Source organism: Zosterops lateralis (assembly GCF_965231275.1).
Source record: "Zosterops lateralis genome assembly, chromosome: 8".
Taxonomy (NCBI): Eukaryota; Metazoa; Chordata; class Aves; order Passeriformes; family Zosteropidae; genus Zosterops; species Zosterops lateralis.
The window spans coordinates 32690683-32716857 of record NC_139768.1 but is presented as its reverse complement, the minus strand read 5'-3'; the positions used below and the strand labels follow the sequence as shown (position 1 = coordinate 32716857).

General features: G+C 43.0%; 1 protein-coding gene across 2 annotated transcripts in view; it reads left to right on the top strand.

The window, feature by feature from the left end:
* The window catches only part of MICU1 (mitochondrial calcium uptake 1), a gene marked incomplete at its 5' end in the record, with an annotated part of 74962 nt that overhangs the window by 25123 nt on the left and 23664 nt on the right, over positions 1-26175 (top strand). Inside the window, 3 exons of one of the 2 annotated variants that reach the window (XM_083866895.1) lie at positions 9825-9936; positions 18587-18669; positions 23813-24010. In XM_083866895.1, the coding sequence (XP_083723021.1) occupies positions 9825-9936; positions 18587-18669; positions 23813-24010 (393 nt within the window). Of the gene's footprint in view, positions 1-9821; positions 9937-18586; positions 18670-23812; positions 24011-26175 lie in introns of both variants that reach the window. The other variant, XM_083866894.1, reaches the window with a different exon arrangement.

Sequence of the window (26175 nt, the reverse complement as noted above, 5' to 3'; positions counted from 1 at the left end):
TAGTGAGATGATGTATGAGCTGCTCCTTTCAAAGAACCTAAATTTTATTTAGGCAAAACTGCTATCAAAATCACTAATTGGCTATTGTGGGGTGATCTTGCCAAAGGATTTGGGGGGGGTGATGTGCCTCTGTATTGTGCTTTTTTTGGGTTTCTGAGCCAGCTTGCTGTGCAAGTGACTGAATGCCATAGTGAGAAGATAATATCTACCTTTTTCCCCTCTTCCTGCCCCTCCTTCTTCCTACTGATAATTTACAGAGTTACTGGAGAGGGAGGTAGATGTTACTGCCTTATTAATGGCAACAATGCTCCTGTAATTTGAGCCTAAATGCTTTTTCTTCACTCATGCAAGACCAAAAACCCTGGAGACACTCAGCCAGCACAAACCTTTGGTCAGATGTGTGTTGCCAGCATGGCCTCGTGCTTTTGGGCTGAGCATGTACAGGGAGGCAACCTGTGGCTCCATTTTTGTCTAAGAGTGGTGGTTTCTTCCCTAGGGAAGCAAGCTCAGCAAAGTAGGGGAAAAGAGGCATTGATTACTGTTCATTCAGAGTAGAAAAAAGGTATTAATCAGCTTGCAGACATCTCATATGGAGCCTGAGCAAAAGGCTGATGTGAGAACACAGTCTCAGGGTGCTGTGGTGTGGAGGTGCCCAGACCATGATGGTCTGTCTGCTATGTTTCCACTGTCTCTTCCCTCTTGCATTTGGCAGTGGGAAGGCACATGCATTTTTAACCCATCTGTAGGAGAAATAACTCATGTTTTAGTGATGAATATGCTCTCACTAAGTAGTAGAGATTTCTTAGCACGTCTAACCTGCCATAAGCTTCATTAATGTTACATAAGTTGTCGTGCAGATTTTGTTTAAAATTTTCTTTATTGATGGGAATTTTTTTTTTGCTTATGCATTAATGATTGACAAGCTTCATCTCTCAAAGAAACATGGTGTTCACATTATTGCTCTGAACTGTGAGTTGCATATCCCCCCCTTGTCACCACTCTGGTGAGCCAGCACAGGAGCTCTCAGGTGTCCCCCAGCTGAGCTCCCAGCAGTGCATCCTGCTGGAAAGGTGAAGGTGAACTGGAGTGCTTTTAAGAGACCTCTGGTTTATTTAGGAAATAAAAGCCCCACTCTAGATGGCTTATTAGTTTAATTAGGATACACTTGACTTGCTCTTTTTCCTCTTGTGGGGAGAATTCCTTGCTACTGCTCAGATGTGAGCAAGAGCCTTCGTGCTACCAGCAGCAGCTTCCCCTCCTGCAGTAAGTAATTAGAGAGGCTTTCAGTGCCCTCTGATTAAATTTATGACTTAATTATTTCCTGCCAGCCTTTATGTTTATTTCTCTTCATGTTTGGGGATGCCATAAAGTAATGCCAAGCAAGGTGAAGGACAAGGAAAATACTTCAAATGATGCCTCTAAGGGCCAGTAGAACATCTCTGGAATTCATTTCCTCTAGATAATGCAGGATCATATCATGGACCAATGCAATGAGTATCTTCAGCTGCCCTGACCTGAGTGTGTGTGGCCTTTAAAGAACACTTGCTGGGAGTCAGCTCAGGAGGCATATTTCTTTCCAGATGATTTAAAGAACATCTCAGGAGCAGAGGAGCTTGAAAAAAGTACTCAGGGAGGATCCAGAAGGAGAAGACTGGAGGTAGATGGACCATCCTTTTCTGGTAGATTGAAGGATCTTGTTCACAGGTTTGAAAAAGTGAGAAGGAAAGGAGCCTTGATTTATTAGCTGGATTTTTTGGGATCCTTTGTTCTGTGGGTGGGCTTTGCCTGGAGCAGAGTGTGAGAAGCTGCCATAGACCCAAACTTGCAGAAAGTGAGACAAGCCTAAAGTCCTGCTGTCATTCAGGAGCCAATGACTGGGTCAGAGCTCTGAGCTCCCTGGAGGTTTAAGTGCCTCTGAAACCTTAATTGCAAAGGGTGCAACTCTAAATGTTGCCTTACCAAACGCCAGTATCACAATTCAGTAAAGAGCAGCATAAAGTGCAGGTGCACTTGGAGGACACTCAGTATGTTCTCAAGGTTAAATGCAATGAAAACAGGTGAGGAGTCTTCTAAATCCAACTGTGTGAGGTCTTGTCAGCCTCTGTTGTGACAGAGTTTGAAAGGAATGTGTCCCCAGGTGGAGCTGGTGAGTCTGGGCTTATGGCTTGCTTGGAGACACCTTGAAGTGTTTAGCCATTCTGGTCCATAATCCATGGGAAATGTCACTGTCCAACTTCAGATTCCCTGCTTTTAAATTCCTTCACCTTCTGATCTCAGCAAAGGGAGTATTTGCATAATAGACAGGAGGCACCTTCTTACTTGGATAATAACCTTACGCTGATCTGTGTGAACATTCCTCTGCCATCCCTAAAAGTGTTGTAAGGAAGTGGTGAGACAAAATCCTTGCCTGTGGCTTTGTGGAAGCAAGCAGAGATGCAGTTTATGGCAGATGACCAGCAAAGCTGAGCCGAGCAGGCTTTTATCTTGTTGGCTTTCTTTGCTGACACCCTGTCCACGTTGGTTGGTTTCTTTCTTTGTTGGCTTTCCCCTCCCAGCCAAACTTGACCCTTCTCTCTGCTTCAGTTAATTCTGATGTTTCCCTGTTTGCTGGGACCTGTGTGAACACTGAACTGTGCAATTTGTTTTCTTGGTTTGTTTTTAAATAAAAGTGGATTTAATCAAAGGAAACTCTTAATTGCTTCTAATGCAAGTGCGCAAACATCCCTGTGGGCACCTGGGCTGCTTTAGGTACAGAACAAGTGTCTTCCTTTCCTACCTCCTCCACCAAACATTTGTCTTTTGTCTTTGACAAAGCTCTACTCGCTGTTACCTTTTTGTATCCCTGATTGTGCTGCTCGTTTCCACAGGGCTCCTACTAAAATCCTCTGGTTGTTCTTTGTCCTCTATTGTTCTGGTTTCCAGGTACCCAGGGGCGTTTCTTCCAGCTGCTAATATCTCTGCTACTTGTCTTTATTCTGATTCTGGTTTGTGGGTTTTTTGGTGTAACCAAGCATTCCCTCATTTTCTTCCCTTTTCTAACCCTCTCCTCTCCCACCAGGATTTCTGGCAGGTACAAAGCAGACAGCATGTGCTTTGATTAGTTTGTGCTTCAGACCTCATAATATGCACTTTTCATGTGAAAGGGACAGTGTACGCTCACCTCTTCTCCCTGCTCCTCTAATAAATACTCCTGAGTGCTCTCCTTGATCTTCAGCCTGAAGGATTTATTTCAGAACGCCTGAGTTTGGCTTGTGGAGAGAGCAGTCCTGAGGGTAACCATTAATACCTGGCTCTGTTAGCAGGAACTACCTTGAGCAAAGCTCAGATGTGCATCTCCCTGCCCTCCTGGTTTCACAGTGTCCTCTGAGGCTTCTGTCTTATTTTGCAGCTTGATGAGACTGTGGTAGAGCTGTCTCTGTCAGAAAATAGTGTTTTCCCCTTGAGGCTACAAAGTTAGTTTAATTTCCTGGCCAAATGCTTTGGGGAAATGTCATCTATTTGAAGGTGTGTAGGTTTGGGAAAGGTTACACTTGCAAACTTGAGTTTTTCAAGTTATTGAATTGTGTAGAGTGAACTATATTAAAGAATATGTTAGAAGATATTTAGTGTTGGAATTCTTAAAATGTTTTGTAGGAAAATGTACTAGAAACCAAAGGAGAGTTCACTCAATATTAGTAAGTAAAGAGGAAGATCTCTAAGCACTTGAGTTTGCCCTGTAGCTTTGTGACCTTAATGAAATCCACAGGGAAAATTAGGGAAAAATAAACAATTTGGTAATAAGCCCTCAGTGGGTGTATGCAGTCTTTTAATCAAAAATTAATTCTGGGGTATTTCTGGCTTTAATTTCTTTGACAGTTTTGCTTTGTTAGCTTAATACTTGAGGGACACAAAACAAAGCTCTGAGAATTCTGTCCTTGGGTGACATGGCATTAGTAGGGAGAAGGGATATGGATGGAGAGAGTGGCAAGGAATGTTTTAGGAGATGTGTGAACTCACTTGGCTACAAAAGGAGGTAAAGTCTGAATAGGAGAAGCAGGTGAAGGAAAAAAAAAAAAAAAAAGGACAGAGAGGGGGAGAACTGGCAAGATTTTTGGTGGGTGAGTACCAAGTGTACAGCCCCAACATCATCAACTGAGGCAATGTTTAATAATCACTTTTTATAGAGAATTGTTATTTTCCTCCTTGCGTTCTTTCACATTGGGATTTCTGCCTGAGAGAAGGAGCAGTGTTATCAACACAATGAGTTCATCTTGGTTTTGCAGGCTGAGATGAGGGAGAGCAGCATCCCAATTTCCATCAGACACCTAAACAGCCGTTTAAATTCAAAGGTGGCAAAACTCGGCTCATTTTAGGAGCTTGATGTGGGCCATCAAGAACCCTAATTTCAGTCCTCCCCATTAAATTTCAATGCAAAATGCCCCAGTGGTCCTGCAGATTGTGATTTTATTACCCTGCAGAGGGCTGAGGGGAGCACAAGTGTAGACTGTCCCTTTTCCAAGGCATTTCCTATTTGCTTTTCCTGCAGGGGTTCCTCCCTTGCATGAGTGGCTCTGCTGCCTGCCAAGGGTCGGGAAAGTCTGTGTCGTTGATTTTCTGGGTTGTACAGAATGCTGGCCTTGCATTTCAGGTGCCCTTTGTTTGAAAGGTGGTTTGAATATTTACAGCCTTGCTGGAAGGGAGGGAATGCAGATTTCTCTTTCCAGTCTCAGGAGTCCACCTGCAGTAATAATTGCTGCCCAGGTTTCCATTCTCTGGATGTGCTCAAATTTAGAGTGAGAGAATGTGCAGGACAACCTCACCCATGTCCAGTTCTTTATTTTTGTGCCTCTCTGTTGATACACAGATAAAATAACATCCCAAAATCAAAAGTTTTTAAAACCTCTTGATTAAACTATACTCTTGAAAAGTATTATCTGCCAACAGTAAATTTAAAGCTTTTTCTTAGGTCAGCACTCAGCCACCACCATTTGCCATGGAGAACCTGTTTGCGTTTGCCAGTGTTGGTGTGCAGACTTCATAGTAAATTATCATTCCTAGTGGCTCCAGATAATGTGAGCTTTCCCATGGCTTGAAGAGGTTTCTGAGTTTCAAAAGGTCCTTGTGCTGTTTCTATCACAGCCTCAAATGTTTTATTCCTTATTTAGTGATATAGAAAAAATTATATTAAAAAGCTAGGCAGTGCAGTTAAAATTATTTATTTTCCATCTACGTTATAGAACTGACTTTAAAAACTCTTAAATCCCTTCATTTTCCCCCAAGTCCCATTTTTGTCTGTTTCATAGTGGAGAGGGACCTCCCCAACCTCTTTTTCCTTAAAGGACTTTTGAACATTTGAGCTGAAAAACTCAATTTTTAAATCTGATTCCGAAAGCCTTATTATTTCTTTATTCAGTTTTCTTAAAATGAGGTGCCCAAAATCTCTAGATACATGGCTTTGACTCTTTAAAGTTTAAATCTTAAAAAATAGGAGCAAAATTTTAACTCCTCCTTTTTTCAGTTCAGTGTTTTGATGCAGACAGAGTCAAATGTTGAAAATATTTTTTATTACGACAGCAAGCCACTTTGCACTTGAATTTTTTAAAGGTTTTCCCTTGTCTGTTACCAAGTCCGTTAGTACATATTTCCGTGGGTTTTCAACAGCCCTGCTTGAGAAAAGCTGCAATAATCCATGCCTGTCCTGCTGGCACATCGGACTTCTTTTCCTACATGCTTACAGTTAACCATGAAAAAAATACATTAATAGATGTCTTACTTTAACGTTTTCCATAACCAAAGGTGGTCAGTTGGGACTGAAAGAGAATTGCCTTGCATCCAGGTGATGTCACTCTACACTCATGGGTTTGGATTTTCTCACACAATATTGGTCACCTGAAAGAGTTTATGTTCAAAAGGAGCAAAGTAACAACGATGTTTGTCAATAAAAGGTGGTTTATTCTTCATCTAAAAATCTCTTGCTAATTGACAGAATTGCTTCCTGGTCTGGAGAAATACCCATTGTCTCTCATGGATATTTATTTTATTGTTGTTTTGGAAGGTGTAAGTGGTCACATCGGGCTGGTAAATTCCTGAAGCTTTGGTTCATGGAAGTGCAAATGTGGTGCTGAAACATAAGTTACAGGAAGAAACATGCCCAAAATGTCCTTTCCTTCTCCAGATGGAAACCCAAACTGGCAGCTCTGAGAGATTTCCCAAGAATGCGTTCTTCCCAAATTAAATGCTGTAGTTTCTGGAATGCCAGATGAAGTGGAGGTGCTGGGATTTAGTTGGTCAGGGTTTTCCAGACTCCCATTAGGAATGGGAGCACCAGCACCGTGTGTCCATCTCTGCCTCTACAGAGAAGGTGTCCCTCCATGTGCAAAAATAAACCTTTGTTTTTCAGATTTCCATAATTTAATATTACAATATTACACTCCTCACTCAGCCCTGGGAAAACAATTTTAAAATCTAAAATAAAGGTAATATTTGGTGAGGAACGTTAGGATTCCGTGGGGTTTTTCCACCAGCCCTTTGTTACTTGGAAGCTGTACCATGTCCTTAACTTAATGGAGGCTCCAGCAGCAGATCAGTTTTGGGGTGGAATATGTGAAGTTTGTGATGTATCTTTGGGGGCTTTGCAGCCAGCCTGTACATAAAAAAATCTCTGGGGATTTGCCTGCATGCAGCACACGATCTTTTCCTCTAGCACGTGGGTTTGGGGAAGCTTGGTCACTGCATTGATCTGTTAAACCACATCTTGGCGCTGATTGAGCTTGGAGCCTGAGTTGGGATGGGCAAACCAAGCTCTGTATCTTGAATTTGAGTTAGTTTTTTGACCTGTTGTCCGTGTCTGGAACTGTAAGAGAATCTGCCTGTAAACTGTAACAAGTTTTGTTCCACTGAGACTGGACTGGTGGCTTCTCACTGAACTTACACAGTCATGCTTGTGCCAAAAGCAGTGAGATATTTGGATTTTTTTTTTTTCCCTTTTACATGTTAATTTGGATGTCTGCTCGTCTGTGTGCTTGTTAAATATGAATCTACTGCTTGATTTAAAAATACATTATAATTGTAAAGTGTTCCACGTGGCTTGCTCACTCATGAATGCCCAGGTTTAAATGTTTTTTTGGAGGGTGTGCTGAATGATCTTAACCAATTACTCTGGTTTTGGGAGTAGATTTAACATGAAAAAAAAATGTTATGTGGAAGAAATTTGACTGTTTTAACTGGGCACTTTGAGAATTACCTTGTGCTCAGATACAGAAGGATGTGGATAATTAATTTGTGGAGATGACTTGTCTCTAAAATAAGGTGAAGGTTTGGAAAGGGATTTTTTGCTGGGTGTTCAGATACCATGCATTACCTTTCTGGCTGAATGGGAATGTGCTGGAAGGAAGATGCGATGTGGAGGAGGGTGGTTTGAGGTGTTAGTGAGGACTGACTTTGGGTCAATCACCTTGAACTTTGAGGGATGACAACAGCCCATATTGTGTTTTGTGAAGTAGGTAGATTGATTTGTTTTATATTATTTTTCCTGGAGGTTATATGTAATTCCTTGCAATAATGTTTCGTGGTGGGGAACTACTCCTGGGAAAAGGAAGCTCTGAGCCTTTCCCATAGTGGGATGAGCTTCCCACAAAGTTCATGAAAAGCAGTCAAACACACAGCTTCTCACTGAGACAGAGGAAAATGAATGGGAGAGTTGGGGAATTTTTAAAGCTTCTGTTCTACTGCTGAGAACATGAAAATCTGATTGATCAGGGCAGTTTTTACTTTCTCTTAAAATCGTGGGAGAAATTCCCTTTACCATGAGCTACAGGCAGCTGAGCACTGTAGTTACAGCTGGTTTCCCTGGATTAGTGACAAGTAGATGCTGGTTTTAATATAAATAAATAATGTTTTTTTACTATATTTAATCATAGTAAGGTGCAAATGGGTAAATGATTCTCCCTCTCATCTGTCTTTATATTTCAGAGACCAACTAACTTAATATCCATTTTTATTGTTAGTCTGTGGATGTGCATTCCTCTTATGAGGAATATTTTGAGCTGTTTGATGCTGACTATGAATTTTAAATGCAGAAAAGAAACCCATAAAAATTAATAAACTGCCTTCTGGAACTTTTTCACGGGATTCTTTGAGCAAGATGCTAATAGCTAGTTTATGATCAATGCTGCCCAAGAGAGGCAATCAGAGGGAGAGGCAATAAATCACAGGAGCAGGTGAGATGCTGCTGGCAGCACCTCCAGCAACAGTCACAGGGAGCTGCTTTCTCCCCAAATCCTGCTTCTGGTTCAAAGGAAAACCAGATGTTTGTTCTTCACATCAGCATCAATGTAGTTTTTGCTTTGGATCCATCTCAACGGAAATAGAACCAAAGCTTTTTTTGAGGAAATGATATTTCAACCTGGTACCCCATAAGCATAAATGGCTGTTATCTTGCATCAAATGAAGGCCATTAGCATATTGTCTGCTGGTAGTGACTCACCTCTTACTAAATTCCAGGTGCTCTCCAGGTGGTAGAGTTACTGGGAAAATTTTATGTGATCACTAGAGCTGAACTATTTATCCCTGGAAACTGGTTTTTTTTGTGATCTACATGATTATTTTTGTCTCTTTTCTTGTGGTTTCCAAGCCAGATACAGATTAAATTTTCATCTAAATTATTAGCTGAGCTCATCCCCACTCTGCAATCACATACAATGGTGAGTTCTCTCTCAAAAAATAGAAAAAAACCCCCAAAAACCTGAGGTGGATGAGAGACATCAGCTGCAGACAGTGGAGAGGCTATGAGCTAACACTTGCTGGGATATCTCCATAGGCTTCCAGTCACAGCAACCACCTGGTTGCTCCAAACTTTCCTTGCTCTTGGCAAGCCTAACCGTTCAACTTGATATGATGTTTTGCCTGCTTGTTTTATTGTTGGTTAACCAGTTTTCTTTCCTTTGTCTTGTATATGATGGGATCTCCGCTAGACAGAGGTAACGGTGGGGTGACAGTTGTGTAGCTGGACCCTCGTGTGGTGGTGTTTGTCGGTGGTTTTTCCTAAAACAGTTCCTAAATCCAGCCTTGCTTTCACCGTGCCTGCGTGTGCTTGCATGGCCTGGTTTCCATGGAATAACCTCACCCACCCCTACTCTCCTCTGTATTAATTTAATTCTCCTCTGTTGTGTGCGTGTGCCTCCTCCTACTGTGTCCTTAAAGTGGGTCACCAGCGTGGATTCCCTAACAGTTTTATGGATCCTTTTCAGCCTTTGGGGTTCTGCAGATCAAAGAGACTCGAATTTTTAGCTTAGTAAGATATTGTGAGCTGATAAATGGGAAAGAACTGGAGCAAGAGGGAGATGGAGTTTGGTTTCAGGCCCGGTCCTCCCTGTGAGCTTGTGCACACTCGCGGTTTGGATAACTCTGATCAGACTTTATATTCATGTCAAATAATCCTTTCTTGGCTCCTTTCTACAACTAAAAAGCTGTCAGTGAAATAAAACAATTTCCTCTTTGAATCCTGTGTTAAAGTCTGAGGTTTTTACCACTAGTCTCAAAGATTTTAAGCAAAATGGCCATTATTTTATTCATGTGTATTTCAGCTGGGCTGAACCAACAAATGAATCCCATGCAAATCCTTATCCCCCATTTGGGATGGGGAAGCACCAATCTTTACAGAACTTTGCTGAGCAGATCCAAAGGCTGGAAAAGGTCCACTGGATATGGATGGAGATAGTAGGGGTGTGTGTGTCCACGGAATGGCTTGTTGGTGCTAAGGACACAAATCAAGCTTTCCATTTCTCTGTTTAATCTGGTGCTTTCTGTGCTCTCTTTGGGGTGTGGCTCGGGTGGATGACCAGAAGCTGTCCCAGGAGAGGGAGAAGTTTGCCGACGAGGACAGCATCTTCTATGCGCTCGGAGAATGTGGACTCATTTCCTTTTCTGACTACATCTTCCTCACCACGGTCCTTTCCAGTAAGTACTGCAGAGATTTTCCTTGCAACTCCTGGTTTTTTTAAGTTTTCAGGGTTCACAAGGAATAGCTTGTTTATGCACATTTCCCTAAAAGGCCTTCTTGATTGCTTGCAACTTGAGCTGAGCAATTGCTGTTGCTTCATCTGGTTTAGCCTGAGCTTCCAGTGCTTCGGGAAGACAAGCAGATCGATGACTTCTGAAGATTTATTTCTCATTTTGAAATGTGACAAATTTTTTTTTAATGAGTCACTTGACCTGCTGTTCAGATCTGTAAATGGAGACGTGTTCTTGAGCAGCGTTCATGTGATATTCTTGGATTTGGATGAACACAGATCTCCAGCTTTTCACTGGTTTCACATCTCTCCAAACTCCCTTTTCCAGCTGTATTTTCACTTGGGTGAGCTTGGGTTTGTGAGTGATGTAATCCAATGAGGAGAGAAGTTAAGCTGTTTACATTTCAACAAGCATCATTAGATACCTTCTGTCTTTTCACCTTGCTGCGCTTGACTTGCATTTGTGATATTTCCATGATCTGCTAATCTGTTCCAGCAAACTTGTCTGCACTCTGAGTGCCAGGACTGAAAAGTTTGCTTTGCTGGCAAGAACGAGTGAAACTGAACCCTTTGATAATGTCAAATGGCATTTCTAGACTTTCTTCACGTGGAAGTCAAGCTCAAAACCTCATTTGCAGAGCTTCTCTGACTGCTTGGAAGGTGCTGTGTCATAAACAGGGAAGTCAATGGCAGTTTCTCAGCCCCATTAGAAAATGGGGGGTAAGGGAGAATGAGCCACTCTCCAAATGAACTTGTGGTATTTTATTTTCAGATTTTAAAAGAGAAAACTTGGCCATCTAATCTTGTAAGTATCTATTCCATGATGACCTGATTTGTGGAATTAAAAAACTGGATGCTTCCCAGTTACCTGCAGAGCCCACTGCTGCCTGCCCAGTGCTGTTCAGGGAGTCAGTTGGCTTAATCACTGATGTTTTGTCACAGCAACAGGTGCCTTATTCTCCCCCCATGTTCTTGCATGTTGTAACAGGAGACATGAGAGGCAACTCTTCATTTACTGAGGATCTATTCCTGGGAAGCAGCAATGCTCAAGGTCTTGTTTGTTGTCAGACAGACGCGGCCGGGGCAGACTTGTGTGTGACCTTCATGTTGTGAAAACAAACGGAGAGATAAAGCTGGTTCAAGCCAGGGAATTTGTTTTATTACTTTAATCTGCTTTTTTTTATTTGACTGAGTCTCAGAACTGGCTCTTCAGACCTTTGCTGTTCCTTTCTTACATTCATCTGGGCTGTGCCAAAATGATCTCGAGTATTCACTTGTGTAACAAGGGCTTTTCATCTGAGCCTCCACAGATGACAATGAACTCTCAAACCTCTGGTATCACATTACTGAGTGTGGTTTGCAAAACAATCTTGCCCTTGTTTTTATGGTTGTGCTGCTTGTGAACAACCCCCTAATCAAATACACAGGGTGCAAAATTAATTTCATGTGCTTCCACAGGCAGCAGTAAGAGAAATTGTTCTTGCTTTGCTTTAACTCGTTTGTTGTGAGAATAAAAGAAAAGGACCACCTTGCATTGCAGGAGCAGCCAGCCTTGTTTTGGAGGCTGTGAGGGAGGGACAGGGTTTTTTTCCTTCTTGTTCTTGGGCTTTTGAGCGTGTCCACAATTATGGGGGAGTTAGATTAATGAGAAGATAGAACTGGCTTTGAGGAGCCATGTGAAGAGTGGGCAAGCCAGGAGCTTTCAAAAAGGAAAATTAAAAAAAAAAAAAAAAAGGAAGGAAAGAAATTTCCAGGACTTTGAGGCTGACTTTTAGACATTTGGGGAGTTTGCTAAATGATTACTGAAGATGGAGGAATGTCTCTGGAGCTCCCATTAAACAATGATTCCCCAGGGGAAGAGTTTGGGTTACATATTTAAAGCATTTGCTTTTGTAAAATAAACTCCCAACCAAACCTTGCCCTGTGGCTAAATAGAAAACTCACTGTTGCACCTCACTGGTTTACTCTCTGAATAGTGAACATTGCCTTGCAGGAATCCAGTAGTTCCTGATTCTGGGTTCTTTTCCCTAGGAAACAAATAAAATAGAATGAGGAACATAAATATTAAATGTGACAGTTCAACATTGGTTTTCTCCTTGTGTTGCTTAAATAACCCAAACATAGAGGAAGATATCTGGACAACATGGAGCTGTAGATAACATCAAATAGAAAAAAGCAAATATTGGGAAAGGAAGGTGGCATATTAAGCACTAAGGATAATCAAAAAGGGGAGTGGGAAATTTGGCCTGGGGGGTGGGAAGCAGGAGGGAGAGTGATCGGGGGAGATCCATCATCGTCTGGTTTGGCTTATCGGATTCCAAACTGATCAATGAGAACCTTGGGAAGCCCCAGGGGCTCTTGTGTTGCCTTGCTCAGCTGGGCTTTGGGAGTGCTTCCCCAAAGTCTTTGTTTCAGTTCTCTTCACTGCTTGACCTGAAGTTCCCTCCAGCTGAGTTCTGTGAAACGGGGAGCGAGAGGAGGAGAGAGGGCTGGAGGCTTCATTTCATGTTGCTCTCAGGCAGCTGTTTGCACATTGCTCAGAAAATGAGTCTGTCACCGTATCTTATTTACGAGTCATTTGTCACTCCAGCACTGTCTGTTCTCGTTGGTTGCTGTGTTTCTGTGAAAATTTATTTTTAAAACCACTAATAAAATAGCTTTTAGCTGCTTCAGAAAGTCAGCCTTCTGTTAAAGGCAGTGAGAGCTGAGGGGCCTTGAGGAAACTCCACAGTTTCTGTTGCTTCAGCTGCTCCTCATGTTTTCAGGCAGAGGTAGAAAGATGAGTGAGTTCTGATGGAATTTCCCCTGGATCCTTCGAATGTCATAGGAAAACAAAGACATGGCTTCCCTGACCAAAGAGGTTTTTGCTTTGGGACTTGCAAAACAAATGGAGGAAGGAGAAAAAGAGTTTTTCCATCGCCAGTGACTGCAGTTTCCCAGCAAATGGGGTCCATTGTCAAGGCACACTAATTCTGCCTTCATTAACAGGTACTGAAGAGAGCTGGGCATTAAAAGAATAAATTAGTGGTTTTTCCACAGTTGGACTGTTGCCGTGTCTGGATTTAATTTTCCTGGCAGAAGGGTTAAATAACGTTGGCTGAAGCCATGGTAATTAACCTTTTTCCAGGGCTCTCACAGCAGACCTGCAGCTCCTTCTCCCATCAGAGCAGGCAACTGTCACTTAGGATAGATTCACCCCTGTTATTTTTTTTTTCTGTCCTGTATGTAGGGAATAAATTCTAAGCCATCTAACTCTGGAAATTATGTTCTGGCCAGATATTGAGCTCTGTGCGTGTCCCTGGGATGGAGGGACTTGTTCTCCCACACTGGGATCTCCAGGATCCCTTTGGACCATGACTGTTCTGAATAAATTATTCCTGGCTGACAGGAAAGTCTTCAGCCCCATCCCTGCCACGAGTGAAATGTTACCTCACCAGTAGTGGTTTAATCCTGCTGTGCCCTGTGCCACAGGGCTCATTTCCACAAGAAAAGGTTGCTTTGAGTTTATAGGACTATTTTTGTTTGTAGTCCTGTTCATGTTAGTTTTATCTTCAGTCTTTCAAGACCCTCTATATGGGTCCATCTCACCCTCAGCATTTGGAGCAGGGATGTCTTCCTACCTTTCTGCCAGCCCAGTCACTGGTGAGTAGCATTTCCAAGACGTATCTGAGCAGCATCTTCCAAGGAATATCCCAGCTTCCAAACACAAACCTGGGTGCTTCCTGGCAGAGGGAGAGCTCTGTGGCTTGGCATCCCACTTGTGCCATGCTGAAGGACAGGACAGAAATGGGAATGATTTTTCACAATTGGCAGTTTGGGATGTTCCCAAGTGGTTTGAAAACTCAGGGCATGGGAGGCTCTGTCAGCCTTCACCTGGTCTTCCTCTGTTCACGTCTTCATCCCTTGGATTTGTGTGGTGGGATGGGGATGGGATGAGGGGTTCAGGGATGGGGCAGCCACATCTTCTCTGGGCAGCCTGTGCCAGGGCCTCACCTCTCGCCCAGGGAACAATTTGTCCCTGGTATTCTGAGATTACGCCCTTGCATTACTTCAGAGTTGATCCTGATCCTTCTTTGTGAGAAGAAATAACCCATTTTTCTTCTAGAGCTGATGGTATTGCAGCTCAGTGTCTCTGCTGTGGGCTCAGTTTTTTTAGCTGCCTGTTACTTACATTTCTGGGTTGATTAATGTTAAAAAAAATAAACTCAACTTGGTATGATTTGGATTTACTTTCTGAAATGATGGAATAATTTGAAAGGAAAATATCTGCAACATTAGGTTTAATGGATTTTTTCCCTGTATTTACTGCAGCTGAGGCTCAGCCATCTGTATTCTATGGATAACTGTCTGCTTCAGGACTGTGCTAATTGGGGATTGATTCACTTTCAGGGTACTGTGGTCTTTGCGCATCTGTTTTTCTTAATTTGGGGATAAATGGAAAAGAAGCGACCATAGGATATTTAACTCCAAATGACTGATTTTTCCCAGCTGAATTTTTGATCTTTCTTCCCACACTGGAGTTGTTTGGGGAGTTATTAAGACTTGGGAGTCATGAGCTGCTTTGTGCATAAATTCCCACCAAAAGACGAGATATTCCATTGTTTTCAAAGGAGTAGCCAGAAGTTCTTCTTCCTCTAAGTCACAGCACCAAAAAATCACCCTGCTTTGGCAAAGAAATTCCCAGCTCCATGAGAAGGAAGCGATGGATATTCTCCAAAAGTGTTTTAAGATTTTAGTTTTCCTAAAATGCAGTTCCTCTGCTGGAGGTCAGAGGGAGAGATTTGCTGAGAAGTGTCTCCAAGTGTGGAATGTTGAGTTTTGGGAAAGAGAAGATCCCAAATGAGCACAAAACCAAGGAAATGTGGCCTTTCTCATCAGCAAGTTTTTAATGTCTTTCAGAGTGCATCGCTTCTGCTGAGAGTACAAGGCAGTAAAGAGCAATTGAGTGCTGCAAATTGGTCCATTGAATAATTGAAAATAGCTTAAAATGGCATAATTGGCTTAAAGATGTCTAATCAAACCCATCTCATCCCTCAGAGCTTCCCAGGGGCTTTACCCTGATGGATCCAAGTGGGTTTTTTCCATGTGGTCAGTGCTGCTGCTTGTTATTTGTTTGCTGGTGGAGGACACTCATCTCTCTAACATTCCTGTGTTTGGCTTCTGCTTTATGTGCTCTCTTTCTGTCCTCAAATATTTGATTGGAACAAATGAATCATGAACAATATTAATTCCCCTTTGCACTAAATCCCAGGTTAGTTGAAAACGCAACTTGGCACGGAGAGCTGGTGGAATTACAGATCTAAAGGATCATTTCAGCCAGATCTTCCCTATATCTACAAGCTAGGAATTCACTGATAGTGGTGTGGGCTTCAGGAACATGTTTTCACTCATGTTGGCCTAATGGAAGGGATTTGGAATAGTTGATTTCTAGGCTTCCTTCCAACCCAAGCCCCATTCCATGCTTCCGTGTTAATGATTTGGAGGATCTTCCTGAACATCTGAAGATAGAAATAAAGCTAAAAAATAAACTGCAGTTGGTTGCCCTGACCAGTTTCTACCTCGTTGGCCAAAGGAAATCAGTGAAAATGAGAACAGTCTCGATTTTTAATAATGTCAAAAAGGATGATGAGGAGACAGCTCACACAATCAGAGAGAGATGGGAATGCAGCGGAATACTTGGGGAGAATCCAGGGGTGGTTTTCCCTTATCAAGACAGGCATCATGCCATATGAAAACCAAACAGTCCTTTAAATAGCTTTGGAAACCACTGCAGGAGGAATACTGGGTTTGTTTGGAGGCGTCTTAATTAAGTAGGAAAGCAGGGAATTAAGCAGGGAAATTTAGAGATGCTGCAGTTGGGAATGGTAAAACTGGGGGGCAAAATAAAAGGTTGGAGAAAGGCTGCATTTAGCTGGGTAACCTGGTGTCTGGTGCATTTATGTCTATAAGTTTGAGGGATGTAAGTGCAGGAAGAGGAGGGGAAATGGAGGTTGGGCAGGCTGAGGTAATTGGCAAGGCGGGCACAGTGGGGTTCTTTGCTGTCAGGGCAATCTTCCCACATAAATCCTGGTCAGAAGCATCACAGCCAAGGGGAGAGGCAGAAATCATCTCACCCAGGCCCCATAAATCCAGTGCTGGACATCAGGGATGTCCATCTCTAATGAACATTCTTTCCTGAGCAGGAGTGGGATGAGCTAATTGTCTCGGGTGCCCTCTGGTTCCCCTGGCTCAGGGTCACATTGTTTGGATTGAAGTGTCATTACAGGTAGTTGGAGCTGGATATGTAGATCAAAAGAAGAAACCAGCCATGTCATTTATTAGCTGAAGGAGTGAAGTAATTGAATTTGCCAATTTAAAGCCACCCTTCCTTGTCTTTAAAAAATACTGACCCTGCAGATTTCTGATGCTGAACCGCTCATTTAAATTTTGGAGGTGTTGTTCTCCTCTGGGGCTGTGATATACTGCTCATGGAAATGTATGTTTAGAGATGGAAAAAGGGAAAAATGGCCCTTGTGAGGGAGACAAGTGAGTATTTTACTCTGTTCACCATGTGTCTGCACAAATGGGATGTGGTATTATATATTTCCTTAAAAAGGTGGGGGGGAAAACCCCAACCTGTGACAGTTTTTCACAAGGAGAAACAAATTTCCCAGTCTTTAAATAAACATTGTTATACTCTGGTAGAGAAGATGGGGTAAGAAATATGTGTTGATTGCTCTTTTTCTAGAACCTTGTAACTAGATGAGAGTTTTGTCTGTTCCTTCTCTTCCTCATAGAGGAAACATCATTTCCATAGTGTCAGATTTTGGGGCTAATAAGAAGAAATTGCCTCCAGGCTTTCATGCAGTACTTGCAATTAAAGTGAATAAAATTGCAGGTGTTATTGAAATATTAAGGGGGTAGTTGGAAGCTTGTTGCTCTTCAAGAAAATGGGGAATTAATCACTGGAGATGCTGGCTGGATACAGAGGAAGCTTAATCCGTTAAATTCAGTGTATCATTGGAGAGATTATGAGGGTGGTGCTGGGGACTGGCTGTCCCCGGGTCAATTAACACTGAGTTAAGGAGGGACAGGGAGTGGAGGTGTCCCCCTCCCAGCAGGCAGGAGGGAGCAGCTGTGTGCAGGCCCAGCAGGGCTGTGGGTGGAAGGGGGGATGACCCACCACGTGCTGCTGGCCAGTGCTGTGGTCACAGGAGACGTTCCTCCTGCACGTGGTGTCTGGAATTCCAAGCCCGAGTAATTGGCAGGGGGAAATTGGAAATGCAGGGCTGATAACAGCAGGACCACGTGTTCTGTGTATATCAAGCAGGTAGTGACAGGCTGTCCCTGCCATTAGCCCTTATTCATCTATTTTGGGCACAAAGTGTTTGGGAAAAGGGGACTCGTTAGCCTGTCTGCTGAATCTTTTCCTGATAAAGTGCTAATTGTTATTACAGCAAGGAGAAAACACAATGTAAAAGTTTGAAACTGGAGCTGTAACAAACATCCAAAATCCAGTCCAGTTCATTCCATATTTATTTCCTTTTGTCTGAGTGATTCCTCTTTGTCTCCCTTCTCCCACCCCTATTTGGGAAGTGCCTTCCCACAGGAAGGATGCAAAAATTCATTACTCTTTGAGCATCCACGGGAAATATTAAAAGTTGATTGCACAGATGAGGTTAAAGAGGGATGAACCTCACCAGTGATCTACATTAGATTTGGGTGGGGAATGAAAAAAAGGAGCTAAGTTTTAACTGATCATTTAAGATGACAGCATTAGTTACAGCCTCGAGGATTCCCTAGAAATCCCAGCCAACACCACAAATCCTGTAGGAGGTGTGTATTTCAAAGCAGCAGAGCATGATAAATCCTCATATATTAACTTAATTTGGGAAAAAATTGTGGCGCTGCACTGTAGCTTCCAACAGTGATGCGTTACAGAGCCCAAAATGGAAATGTACTGAAATTCCATGGTGGGATGCAGGGAAAAGAGCGTGGTTGGCTGGGAAATTCTGCTTTTGCAGTTCTGACTAAATAAACCGTGACAGCACAGACTAAATGCAATGAAAAATAAGGTACAGCGACGTCTTAGCTCGTGAGCTCCAGCCCACACCTTATCTCAGTGTCATGACTGGGCTGAGACAGGGTGGTCATGATTTGTTTAAATTTATACAGCGAGGCAAGAGCTGAGAACTGCCCAGATTCCTGGTCTGCTCCTCACCCATGGGAAACACAGGGAGTGCAGTGCCTGAGGAGCATCCTCTGGCTAAACTGGTGTTTGACTGCATGGAATAGGCAGGAGCTCTTGCTGCAGCATCCTTTTCTGTTAATTGTCATTAGAAATACCTGATAGCATCTTGCTTTCCAGCTTTTTCCACCTCTAAATAGAACAAATGTTCCAGAAATATCTCTTCCTCACAACTCCTTGTCATAGACCTTTGGTAAAAGGAGCACCATGAAGCTCATAGCTAGAGCTCCCAAGAGACACATTTCCATACTAAAATTGAAAGAATTAGACAAAATTGCTTTTGGAAAACGTCATTCAGAATTTGTACCCTTTTTTATTGAGCTTTTGTAGCTTTGTTAACTTTTTATGTTTTGTTGTGTTTTTCATTTAGCTCCCCAGAGGAATTTTGAAATTGCCTTTAAGATGTTTGATCTGAACGGTGACGGCGAGGTGGACATGGAGGAGTTTGAGCAGGCAAGTTGAACATTCAGTGCTGTGGCATCTTAGACATAAGCACAGCATTCCTCTGCGATGTTACTGCCTTTTATATTTGGGCTTAGTGCTGGTTTGCACCTTCCTCTTGTGCTCTGCTGTGTTGCTTCAGTGCCTGCCATTTGTTTCTTTATCCTGGATATTTCAAGAGAAAAATTTTCATTTGACCAGAACAGCCAGCAGTACAAACTCAGGTTTCCTGTGGCTTTGTCACCAGCATTGAAGGCCAGGCTGGGTGGGTCTTGGAACAACCTGGTCTAGTGGAAGGTGTCCCTGCCTGTGGTGTGGGGGAACTGAATGAGCCTTAAGGTCCCTTCCAAACCAAACCATTCTATGATTCTGTAACATTTCCTTACAAAAAGTCACCTTCATGGTAGACAAAGAACTTTTTTTCACTCTACTGATAAAGTGGGATTTTGATCCTACTGCCTTCACAGCTTCTACAGCATTCCTTAACTTTGTCTTCAGAGAATAGGCAAGGTAAGTCTGCTTCAGAGAATTTATCCGCTTATTCCAGTGTAATCCAAAAACATGTTATTGACAACATATTTTCATTAGTCCTCTACTTCTTACAAGGCTTCATCAACAGAGACTTTGCTGCAGGTTTTTTAATGAGTCAAGCCTTCACGTCTGATACTGGTGAACTTTTCCTGTAAGCTGTGATTTATGGTTTTGTCCAAGTGAGAATAGATTGAAGGCTCCAGCTGTCAGTGGGGAAAAGATTTCCCCTCCCCAGGCAGAAGTGTCTGATTTTTCTTGCCTATTTCTAGCCTTAAGATATTGAGAGCTTATAAACACCCTGAAATCACATCCTGAATCAACTGTGTATGCTATTCATAAAAGGAAATTTAAATGCATTTCCAAAGTACTACCTGAGAACAAAGCAGCCCTGGAGAGTCCAGGGACAGATTCTTACTCATCAGTTGGCTCAGTGAGTAATTAATTGCAGAAGAGACTCTACAAGGTCGTGCTTGAAGCACTTGCTATAAATGGGAAGAACCAGTGGCAAAGGAGGTCTGTTGAATTACCCTCCCTTTCTAATCTTTTGCTGTCATCCTCCTTAAATTATTACCTGTGTCTACGATGCCATCATCATGAGCTGCTCCAGAGCCATGGAATATATCTGGGTACATGCAGGGTTTTAGATGCACACTTTGGACTATGAGGAGACTGGAGTGTGTTTATCTGCAGTCTGACATCACTTCACTTGACAGATCAAAATGTAAACCTGGGGTTTTGTTCATGTCCCTTCCTTCCTCCAAGTAAAAATCGCTGTTCTTCCTTCTGTCTGCATTGTGCATGGACATAGCACTCCACTGCAGCTATGTGATCATCTTCAACAGTCCAAAAAGTGATTTATGGTAGTTGTAATATTCTAGCATTAAATCAATTATGGAGATAGATGAATTTAAGAAAAACAGAGAACGATTAACTACCTACTAAAATTGCAGTGATGCCAAGGTGCTAACACAGGTGTCATGTTTGCCTTTTTTATTGGAGCCATGTAAAGTGAAAAAGGAACATTTTTACAGCATGAACATTTCCTAATCACTATGAAGATGAGGGTACAAAATTGAATTAAATTATTTCAAATCATCCAGTAGGCCAGGGGAAGTCATATACATTAAGTCACATAAACATCCCTAGGAAGGGGAAGGTATTTTTGTTAAGCTGGTTACATATGTCACTGCCTGTATAGAAAGGAATAAAGTTCCTGGTTAGCATCAGAGTATTTGAGTGAAGGCTGATCCTCCAGAGCCTGAGATTCAGAGAGTGGAGGAGCTGTTCTGGAAGTGGGAAAGTATCTGTGAAGATACTGATTTGCTGCAAGAACAAACACAGCTCCAGTGGGAGGCACATTTATCTCATTATGCAAGCATATAACATTACAAACAATTGTTTATCAGATAAATCCTCTTTTTCACTCCTTATGGAAATGCCTGGGGAAGAGCAGGAAGGAAGGCAGGGTTTGCAGCTCTGTAAATCTTACCTGGCAGGAGCTGCTGGAATTGGCCCTCTCAGAGGATTCTGCAGCAATTTAAAAGAGCAACATCATTTTGGGGAGAATGGGTGGAAAAAAAGGGGGAAGAAAAGGACCATCAGGGAAGCATCATTCCATCCCTGCTGGCTGGGAGCACGTGGGAATGAACTTCGTACTTCTCCTTGTTGTCTTTAGAGGCAGTCAACAGCAGGTCTTTCTTCTTACTGATGTTTGAAAACCTCATCAGTAAAGAAAATTATTTCAGTAATTTAGCTAATATTATGACTAGGTTGGAGGCTTTAACTACCAGTAAAAAAAATACTGAATTTCTTCAGGCCTCGCTGAAGAGTTTCAGGTTTTTTATCCAGTTGAGGCATGTGGTTAGTGCTTAGTCCTGAATAATGTGGTGCCTATATGAGTATTGCCTTCAATTCTTCATCCTTTGGCATGTAAATTGTTAGTTTACTCCTCTGTTTTTAAAGAAAGGCTGAAAAGTAGAAAACTCGCAGGCAGTGTTACTGGTGATTTCTCTTTGAGTCTTTAACTATTTTAATTTACTTTTTTCTGCCTCATGTGGTACAAAAGATGAAACATCACAAACATTTAGGTTGAAATATGAACCAAAAAACAGTGGAGCATCTCAGAGCTCCATGTCCTTGCATGATTGATCAGCTGTGGGTGAGGGCAGCTCCTTGCACTGGTGCCTGCCTTTCTGGGCATTAAAAGGATTACCCAAAACAGGGACTGGTTAAATCATTTTGGCTCCAGTGCCCACAGGTGGATTTTCAACCTGTCTGACACTTCTTACAGATGGGAGAGGAAAAGAGAGCCATAGGATTCCATATAAATAACACCCAGGAAAAGCTGCTCTGTGGAGCAGTTTGCAGTATGGTAAACACTCATGTAGAAGCAGGGGCAGTTTTCCAAGCTGGCCATAAATTGCCTTGCTTCAGACAGTTTATAAATATTTGTCTCCAAACTATGCTGCATGCAGAGCTCAAAGTTAACAGTGAAGCACAAAGCAAACTAAGGAGTTGCTGTTTACAGTGCAAAAATCAGAGAATTCCTGAAAGGTTTGAGTTGGAAAGGACCTTAAAGATCATCTCATTCCAACCTCTAGGTTGCTCCAGGTTCTTTCCAGCTTGTCCTTGAACACCTCTAGGGAGGGAGCAGCCACAGTTTCTCTGGGCAACCTCTGCCATGGCCTCACCACCCACACAAAGAAGAATTTCCTCTTAATATCTAGCCTAAAGTTCCTCTCGTTCACTGTAAAGCCATTACTGTTGTAAATAGTCTCTTTCCATGTTTCTTGCAGGCTCCCTTCAGGCACTGGAAGGCCACAATTAGGTTACCCCAAATCCTTCCTCAAATCAGAGTGACCAAAAAGCCTGAAAAACCTCTTTTCTGTACTTTTTTCCTTTTGATTTTCTCCTCAACTTGCTTTTCCTTGTAGTGGAAGAACAGCCAGCAGCCTCTGGTTGGGATGCAGGGTTTCCAGCAAGGTGAACCCACCAGCAACAACACAGTGTTTTCCTCCAGAGCACCCCCTCTCAGGCTGTTCCAGCTCTCACTCTCTCAGGAAAAAATTGAGCACACTGAATACCACAATAACGAGGCTCTGGCATCCTTGTGACAGCTGGAGCTCCTGGCAGCCGCTTTTCTTCCTCCCTTCCAACTTTTGTCTGTGAGGGGAAGATGCTGATGACAAAGTAGCCATGTTTGCTGGAGCTTTGGGAAGCCTGGGTGGCTTTTTTTCCCCCCTCCTTTTTCAAACTTGTTGTCCTTAATATGGATCCTTTTGCTGCCTTGTTGGAAGAGGTCAGTTACTACACAGCGAATAAGCCTGGCTTCTCATATCCCAGCAATAATCACTCAGATGGACTTGGGTAGTTTAGTGAGATAGTTGAGGATGGAGAGAGGAGATGGCTGCATTTGGCTTGGCTGCCTCCTTAAATTTGAACAGAACCTTAAAATAACACACACGCTGTCACATCCTTCAAGGTCAACCTTTTGGCATCTTTTATGGGGTAGGGAAGTTCTTTTGAAGAGCTGTTTGTGCTGGGTGGCACAGCCCCAGGGATGGAGGAACTTCCAGCTGTGACAGAGAGCAACAGGCAGCAAGGAGAGGCTGCCCTTGGGTTGAGAACCCCAGGATTTGTGCGCAAGTGGGAAGAATGTGTTGCGTTGGTGTGAGCTCACAAGGGTGTGCAGTAAAAGAGTGGAAGCTCTAAAACATTCAAAGAGGTTTTTTCTTCCCCACAGTTGCTGCAGCTTTTTCACCTCTTGAGATTTTGCTGGGAAGAAGCTGCCCTGCTGACCAGGGGTAGGATCAGCACTAGAATATTTGTCTGCAAACTGTCTGAATTGTTTCCTAAAACTCATTTTCAGCATTTGATTCTCTTCTTTCTTTAAAGTGGACTGAAAAAAAACCAAGCCTAGGTTAGCCAGAGAGGTTGTGGACTCCTCATCCTTGGAGATGTTCAAGGCTAGGCTGGATGGGGCTTGGAGCAACCTGGTCCAGTGGAAAGTGTCCCTACCCATGCAAGGGTTTTGGAACAAGGTGGTCTTCAAGGTCACTTCCAGCCTGAATCATTCAGTGATTCTCTTAAGTTCAGCCAAATTTTTGAATTGTTGTGTCTTCTGATAATTGCTTTAGGAGGAAAAGAAAGGAGGATGACACAGCTGAGCCATATGAAGAATGACTGAGGGAGCTGGGGTTGTTCAGCCTGGAGAAAAGGAGACTCAGAGGTGACCTTGTCACTCTACAACTCCCTGAAAGGTGGCCGTGCTCAGGTGGGGGTTGGTCTCTTTCTCCAGGCAGCAACTGACAGAAGGAGAGGACACAGTCTCCAGCTGCACCAAGGGAAATATAGATTGGATATTATAAAAATGTATTTTAGAGAAAGTGTGGTAAAGTGCTGGAATAGTCTGCCTGGAGAGGAGGTGGATTCACCATCCCTGGATGTGTTTAAAAAGAGACTGGATGTGGCACTCGGTGCCATGATCTAGTTGAGGTGTTAAGGCTGGGTTGGACTCGATCTTGAAGGTCTCTTCCAACCTACACATTCTATGATTCTGTGAGTGCTTCATACTGGCACTTGACTGGTTTGGTTTTGCTTGTGACATCCTCCCTGTGGCCTTTAGGTGCAGAGCATCATCCGCTCCCAGACCAGCATGGGCATGCGCCACCGGGACCGCTCCACCACCGGCAACACCCTCAAGACCGGCTTCAATTCCGCCCTCACCACGTACTTCTTCGGGGCTGACCTGAAGGGAAAGCTGACCATCTCCCACTTCCTGGACTTCCAGCGCAAGCTGCAGCATGACATTCTGAAGCTTGAGGTTTGGGGTGATTTTTTTGGACAGGGGAGGGCACTGCAGCACGGATTGTGCTGGGGGGGGGGGGGGGGGGGGGGGGTTCTGGAGGAGGAGCAAGAGGCTGGGAAGGGTACAGAAGGGATTTCTGCAGCTGTAGATCTTTGTAGATCTTTTTCTGCATCTTTGTAGATGCGACCTGTTAAATTCCTGATGAGCATTTCAGTGCCTGTTGCACTCCCCGAGGAACATCTCCAGCATTTGTTGGTAGCTGCTCTTGTGAAGTTGGAGCAGCAGCTCCAACTTGAGGGAGGTTGTGTGTGTCCCAACTTCAGCAGGGTGTGTGTCCCTCTAAAAGCCTGGCTGTTGCCTTGGCACTGCTGATTGAGATGATTTAAGGGAAAAACAAGAGGTTGTGAGTGACCTGTTGCTACCTTGCTGAGGAAGGTTGGTCTCAGTCCTAATCAGTGAGGTGGGCCCTAAAGGACCAGGATTTATAACATTCCCATAACTCTTCATCTCTGCTTTGTCCCCACCTTTTCTGTTTGCTTTGTTATTCTGAAGGTTTCTGCTGGAAACTGTTCAAGGCTTGTTTGTCCTCCCCTAAATAGAGGGTCTCTATAATGTGACCTCTATTGTTCAACCCTAGATATCTTATAAGAAATGTTGTCCATCTCTTCTGTGTTTAGTTTCCTTTTTAATTTAAGTTTTAGAAGAGTGGCTCCCAGCCTCCTGCTCCTAGTCACATAACCTGAATTTAAGCATCACCCTTCAAATTTTGGTTTTTTGGTATAAAATCAGTACAAGGACAGCAACAGGGGACTTGTTGGTCAGTCCCAGCTCCCAGGTAGAGCTGACTCAGTTGGAAATGGTGCCCATCACTGCATCAGGCTCCAAGGTTCAACCTGGCTTGAGCAAAGCCAAGCTTTTATTTGCCTTGGGAATCAGGATTTGTGCAAGAAGATGCCCCCCAGCCTGTTAAGACAACAGTATTCAGAGCTTTGTCACTTCAGTCTGGTGTATTATTGCTCACATGCTCAGGTTGTGTGATCAGCATTTTATTAAGTTCTTATCAAGTCAGTCATTGCAATTCAAAACTAAATTTATTCCCTTTTGTATTTGGAACTTACAAATCCAAGTAAGAAACTGACCCAAGGACTGATTATTTTATTTTTGTGAAGGCAATTGCCCAGTTCAGTGCCTTCATTTCATGGCCATTAAAGCAGGTGCTGTGGCCCTGTCTTTGCAGGGGGAATAGGCTGCCTGAAGACAATGTTCTTTGTGAACTATGTCACTTCCTCAGTGCCTCTGCAAATTGAAAGGAATAAAATACTTTTTAAGGTGAGGAAACATCTGTTAACTTGAATGCAATCACAAGAGAAGCAGAGATTATTCTATGCCCTGGTTTTTCCACTGCTTTATTCACACCAGGGGCAGGCACTGAAGTATTCCTAACCCTGTGCTCCTTCCACGGGTCCCCACTTCCCCCATTAAGAAGCAAAGGGGATTTTTTTTTTTTTCAGTTTCATGATACTTTTGTTCTTCTTTTTCTGCTGTGACAATTTATTTTTTGATTATTTCAGTCAATTGTGCATCTTCCTGGCTAATAGTAGTTGCTTTTCTAGCCGGTTATTTATAACTGAGAGCAATAAAAGATATTTATGTCTGGATAAGTTACTGAATATCATAAAGGCATCATTACTCACTCCCTGCCAGCACCCTTGAGCACAGCACCAGGCTGTGCTTGGCATTCCTGATCCTCATTTCCACTGAAACACTGATGGTTCTGTTCTGCCAAACTTAACTTTTTCCTGAGTTCACACTACTAAAGCTCTGATTTTCCTGTTCATAACTCTCATTGATTTGGGCAAAACAGGCCTATTTCTGTCCTCAGCATTATGCAACATGGCTTCTCTCCTCTTCAGCTTTTATCTCGTTTGACTTGATCTCCCATCTTTTCTCCTTGCTTCACATTTGATGTGTTTGTTCACAGTTAAGAGGCTTTTCACACAGTGTCTGGTGGGTTCGTGTTGTTCCTTTCCCAGGGAGTGCCCTAATGAACTCAGCTACTTAAAAAGCGCTGTAATCCAGAGATGAGATGTCTCTTGAGAAGAGAAGGGTTTACTCTGACCCATGTAAATCAGGAAAATGTGAGAAGTGGTGCTCAGCTGAACTCTTGTTCCCTCATCTAC